This window comes from Sander vitreus, chromosome 7, assembly GCF_031162955.1.
Source record: "Sander vitreus isolate 19-12246 chromosome 7, sanVit1, whole genome shotgun sequence".
NCBI lineage: Eukaryota > Metazoa > Chordata > Actinopteri > Perciformes > Percidae > Sander > Sander vitreus.
In genome coordinates, this window is record NC_135861.1 from 12,859,887 (window position 1) to 12,866,085 (window position 6,199).

At 41.0% G+C, this 6,199-nt stretch overlaps 1 protein-coding gene across 2 annotated transcripts in view; it reads right to left on the reverse strand.

Moving 5' to 3' along the window:
- Positions 1–5,907, reverse strand: part of tmem51a (transmembrane protein 51a) — a 6,295-nt gene extending 388 nt beyond the window's left edge. The window contains exons 1-4 of one of the 2 annotated variants that reach the window (XM_078254691.1): positions 5,729–5,907; positions 4,315–4,391; positions 3,751–4,231; positions 1–3,368 (exon numbers count right to left, since the gene is read on the reverse strand). The exon at positions 1–3,368 is cut by the window's left edge and continues 388 nt beyond it. In XM_078254691.1, coding sequence (XP_078110817.1) covers positions 2,954–3,368; positions 3,751–4,181 — 846 coding nt within the window. In that variant the 5' untranslated portion in view covers positions 4,182–4,231; positions 4,315–4,391; positions 5,729–5,907 and the 3' untranslated portion in view covers positions 1–2,953. The remainder of the gene's footprint in view (positions 3,369–3,750; positions 4,232–4,314; positions 4,392–5,728) is intronic. The other variant, XM_078254690.1, reaches the window with a different exon arrangement.
- Between the last annotated feature and the right edge of the window lie 292 nt (positions 5,908–6,199).

Consider the following 6,199-nt stretch of genomic DNA (forward strand, 5'->3'; position numbering starts at 1 on the left):
TGCAAACAATGAGAACTGAATTTCAAGGACCCTGTTGCCTTTTGTTTGACAGAAAACTTGGCAATATACACATATGTCCAGCTGATGATGATTGAGTAGCTTTGTTTCATTAACTACATTTGTGTTTTACTTAAACACAGTGCAGAACTAGGTAATGAAGTCACTACTAAAAAGTGCCTTTGAATGACTGGTAAATCCATTCCTTTGGCTTCAGCTGTTCATATCAAAACAACTCTAACCTAAAGAAGAAAGGAGAGTTTGCTGACAGGCATTGATAAAATAGTGCATGGTGATTAAATCCAAACCAGTTATCTGAACAGCTGTCTGTCTTTCTTCTCTGTTCTGCTCATTCTCTGCATACTTCTAAGTGAAAACAGGCAAGTCAAGCTGTGGCTTGGGGAATGGTGATGAGCAAGCGAGTGAGCAATAGTTGCTCTTGTTATGGCACAGCTGCACGGTCAAAGAGTCTTTCTGTTGGTCATCTCCAGTACGAGAAAAAACGAGCCCAGAAAGAGGCAGACTACACTACTGCCAGTGTTCACCATGGCTACAGGAAAAAGGCTTTTAACTATTCACGAGCTCCTTCCATTATGCTCTCACAGACTTCCTTCTCTACCTGCTGTTTGCAAGAGCAAGAGCAACACTGCATTAGAAGTGCAACATTAGAGCGCAGGTTCAGTCGTAGTGTCTTTTGAAATGTTTTAGGGAGAGCAGCAATGTTGTTATGAACACAAAGGCACATGTACTTTAGTGTATAGTGTACAACTGGAGGGCAAAACTCCAGTTTGCTGCAGTCAATTAGCATAAGCAAACCACCTCAAGGACTTCACGAGATGAGACTGTCAACTTCCTAGAAATAATTTCTTCCTAGAAAGTCATTTCTCTTAAAAAGTATGTGACCATTGATGCTGCACTAATAAGTGTAAAACTTTCAGCCATAAAATCCATAACAGAGCCCCTTCCCATTCCCTCCACAACTGACATCCAAATAGTTTACACTTTTGAATGGCTATTTGGTCATTATTTACCAACTCTGAAGCTCATTTAGGTTTTTGCACAAGTAGACTGTATGGTTGAGTCTCATGAGACGTGTGTGTCGACAGCATACTGGCTGCGTAGCATGAAGCGACAAAGTAAACAAGTCAATAATGAGCTAAAGTTAAAGACCCAGCTATGTTTCTCAAGAGGTTGTGGAATCCAAACCTAAGCTAAAAAAGCAAGGGAATTTTGAAGTTAGCTAGAAACACGACTTTAAATCGTATGCAAATCTTATTCTGTGGTTAGGCAGTGGTTTTCTAGCCTGTTAGCCATGACAATTTGATAATCTAATGGCATATCAGATCTGTGTTTCTGTTTGAGTTTGTTTTAGCATCTTTGTGCCCTTTACAGTTCAAAATTCCTTAATACAGCTTTGAAGAAGTAAAGATATTATTTTGAACCAAATCCTGCTCAGTAAAGAAATATCTACCAGACCATGTACTGAACAGGGGTTTGTCTTTCTAAGGTCAAACTTGGGTTTTCTCTTGAATATGCTGCTGTACTTGAAGGTAACATTTGACTGCCTTCTTATTAAGATAACACAAGTGATATTTTGTTTGCATTCAACTACTACAATTCCCATTAGGTTTTGGTGCCTATGGCTAAGGGGTCATGGGAGCTGTAGCTGATAAATGCTAATAAAAGGTTCACATTGTTTTAACCATGATAAAACAAGTTGGTCAAAAATAGAAGTTTGTGCTATCCAGTAAAAACCCCAGTACCATGTTTCAGCTTTTCAAGGAGCCAGAAACAAAAGCTAGTGCAACAGAAGCTATAGAAGTAGACCAGGAGAGACAATATTGTTGACAATGACGGAGAGTTTCTGTATAGCATACCACATCAGCTCAAGCCAGCTGAGCACATACAATGACTCACTCACCATGAAGCCTGCATTTGGTGGCAGTAGTAATCCCAAACCGCAGCAGCTAGTTCACAAAATGAGTGCCCTGCATATATTTAAGTGTGCACACAAATGCTAACTATAACCGCTCATTGATGTCCTATGATCTCTTTCACCGTCAACTCACATCTTTAGTCAGTGCACAGTGGCAAATGCATAAACAGAAAACGACTTTGACATAAATGAGAACTGCATATGTTGCGTGTTTTCAATGCAATGTGCCACAGTGTGACAGAGTGAGCAAGGATCCAGCAACTATGTCCGTCACTATCTGTTTCAGTGGTCCAAAATTTAAAAAGGATATTAAAGTGCTCATATTATGCTTTTTGGCTTTTCCCCTTTCCTTTATTGTGTTATATATCTTTTTTGTGCACGTTATAGGTTTACAAAGTGAAAAAGCCCAAAGGGACTTACCATCTCCAACAGAAAACACTGTTCACAAACTGCTCCAAACAGCTCTATTGTAGTCCAGCCTTTACTTCTGTGACAAACGTGTGTCACTTTGTAACACACGTTATAATGCTCGCCTAGCTGCTAGCATGGCACGCCTTCATACTCTGCTTCTGATTAGCTAGCAGTCCTTACCTAGCTACTGTGCATGTACGACTCCCAACAAAGATTGAACAGAAGTGTGATGCCTCACTCTGTAGCTAAAACAGAGAGCTCAACACACAGGGTGAAAAGAGGAGATGTAGCAATGTGTAGTACAACAACAATATGGTGTTTTTTGAAAATTAAACCATGTAAACCTATTCTGATATAACCTCTAAATACAATTATGAACCTGAAAATGAGCATAATATGAGCACTTTAATGTTTCTGTGTTCCGTGCTTTGGATCGATGTGGCACTAATGATGAATTACAACAGATACTGTATAAAAAGGTGCCACTGAGAATGCTCTGCAAGTAGAGCCATCTTCAAATCTTGGTTTAAAAACGTAGATCCACAAAACGGGATCATGGAGGATTCAAAGGAATTTCTGTAGATTGTTGTAAACAAGATCAGCTTGATCTTAAAGCGGAGGCACTTTATCTTCATACTGCGGCGGAGGGGTAAGTGGTTCTATACTGAATCCATGTGCTGGCTGAGCGTTATCAATGTTTTTCATGTGCAGCTTCTCTGATTTTATCCGGCGGATCTTGATAGGGAGGAGTTTACGGCTATTTTTCCCAGCTCTGCGATTTGATGTGGAAGCAACAGCAAAGGGAGAAGCGGAAGCAATGGAAGCTGGAGCAGGCTGTGATCCAGGAGTTGTGGCCTCTGACCCTTCAAATTCATACTGTACACCATCAACTTGGATAAGGTCATCATAGGAAGGTAGCTGGGAGGTGCTTGGGCGAGGGTTGCTCTGACGGACAGGGTACTGGCCACTGCCTACTACCTCTTCATAGCTGGGTACAGCATAACGGTGGGCTTCTTCCTCAGCACTGCAGACATTTATAGAAACATAGACATGAATGACACAAATCATTATGTGTACTCATTATGTGTGTCGGTTCCTGTGCTGAAGCTAATAAGAGGGAATAATATATAATCAATATATTATTATTCTCAAATGCTTTATGTAAAATGTATAGTGTATTGCCGGTTTAATCACTTCCTATGATGAGAAATATTCAGGACTTGAAAGCTTGCCACCCAACAGCATGGACTTGACTAGCTATGATGTCAGTAAATAAAAAAACTAAGCAAACATGGATGTATATATGTAATGTCAATTTGTTAGCTTATTGAATGAAAAAAAAGGCTGCTGTTCGGCATCATGTATTGTGTGTGGATTGTGGATGTTGTTTAGCTAGCTGGACTCACGTTTCTCTTTCCTCCTGCTCCCTCGCTGCCACTACTCTGTGGTCCTGGGCCTGTTGGAGCCTCTGCTGCTCTCGTTGTTTGTTCCTCATTCCCAGACACAAGGACAGCAGCAGCATGACCACCCCAGACCCCACCAAGACGAAGGCCACAGAAGACGCTTTATGTTTCCTGCCACTAGTATCACCATCTCCTCCTGAACTGCTGCTGCTATTACCGGCCCCGTCTGCAGGTACCACACTCCACACAATCATCACTATGCCGAGGGCAACAAGCCCAACCCCCAGAGCACATAGTGCATACTGGGAACCTGAATTTCCACTGTTTTCACTGCTGCTGCTGTTGTTGTTGTTGTTGTTGTTGTTGTTGTTGCTGCTGCTGCCAGTGCCTCCTCTACCAATGGCGCTTGGTGGTCCGTCCACACTGGAACGCATCTTGTCAATCCCAAACCCTTCAGTCAGACCAGCTCCAGTGAGGTCAACAACTGTAGAGAGAAAGATATGTGAGGTCGGGCACAAACTGAGCAACACACCACAAAATGTAACCTGTCTGTAAAAAAACACTCACACTGAAAAGACACAAATAAGCCCCCTTACTCCCTTATGGTATCTGAATTGGTATGGCTCTCACCAGTCAGAGCTAACCTGTTAAGAAATGGAGAAAACGATGTCACTGCCGCTGAGAAATGTGTTCTTTATGAGAGAACCAACCCATTTTAGTGAAAATGACATAAAACATTTCACAGAACTAAAAGCACCCATGTCGAGGCTTCTGGGAATAGGTGTGTTGCATGGTAAAAAATTTATAGCAGACATGCATTTCAAAGTCACTAGTTAGCCAATGTCAACACAATACAAGGGTAGATAAAGACAGCCATGGCCACTATAGAAAATTACATTGGCTATGAAATATAAAGGTTTGCTATGTTACTTTCTCTTTCCATATTTTAAATCTATTGTATTGATCATTATGTGCTTTCGTGCAAATTCAAAACCAAACAATAAAAGGAAAAAATATTAGTTTAGCATTCATTTAACTGTTGCACACACTAAAATTATTCTCCGAAATGCAATGAGCATGCATACTTGCACACTGCATACTTAGAACATGCCATTGATCACAAGGCCATCCTGCAGTGTTACTACTATCTTTACTAGATCTGAGAGTAGATGAGGACTGCTGGGAACTGTAACTAAACTCAGACAAAAGTCCAAGGAATCAACTTGAGACCATTTAATAATGCACCCACAAAGTAGGCTACTCTGCAAACATGCCCAAACCTGCTGGGAATGAGGGAGAAACAGTCTAAAGTAGGAAAACCCCAGCTCACATTTAGGAATACCCTCTAACTAAAGAATGCATGGCATGAGACCGAGTTATGCGTGTCATTGCAGCTGGACACACACACAAACGGTCCTGCTATCACTCAAAAGCCTGTTGTGCAATCCAGAGGCACGTTTAAGATGTCACATATTACAGTCCAGCCATAAGGTTATATTTCACCACGTCAGGTTTTACAGTAAATAAGTAAGACATTGACATTCTCACAGAAACCTTCTTTCCACAAAGCTATGTACGTCATAGGTGTGTGATCTTGTCAAAATATCCCTGGAGCCAAATGTTTAGGCTACCTCTAAAGTAGTCTTGTATTATTTTATTAACCAGTATCGCTTGGGTCAAATTTTGATATAACGATAATACATGGCTGTTTAAGTGTAAGGGTCGACCCTGTTTGAGCAATACATTCTCATAGTAAACGTATTTTTATTTCACCGTTGTTTCGCTAACACATACCGTGCAGTGCCCGTTGGACTGAAACAATACTGGGCGGGTTGCTTACGTTGACCACAGCAGGATACGTAACGCAGCGCAACAAAAACTTCCCAGAACCTTGAAGAACTTCGGCTACTGCATTTACTTTTAGTACCATTTCAGCGATACAAATAAATATCGCTGAAATGTTTTGTTTTTTTGCACTCACCTTTCCATCGTTTTGATATGCTAGTCTTCGCTTCTTCTTCTCCAAGCTGGAAAGTGTGACATTTGTTTTCAAACTCTGCCGACACAGACAGGATGAGTATGTGGCATAATTTGGTGATAAATAGCAAATTAAATTATCAAGGGTTAGTAGGAACTTTGCTTCTGAGACGGATGCGCCCAGACAGAGAGAGAGAGAGAGAGAGAGAGAGAGAGCAGGGAGGGGGCTCATTGCTGCACTTCCAGTTTTATTAACCCTTTCACTCTCGGGCTTGTCGATAGATGAATAATGTCGGGAAATATTTTTGTTATTTTACCTCTGCGTATTTGGCTATAGTCCAATTGTCTTCAATCTTCAGCATCTGTAGACACAAGCTAGTATTTAACCTTTAAAAACGCTAGATGATTTGCAGTGAATTTCACTTTTTTGTACCGGTCCCTTTATTTGTGCTGCAGTGTAAACTGCCGGGAAAAT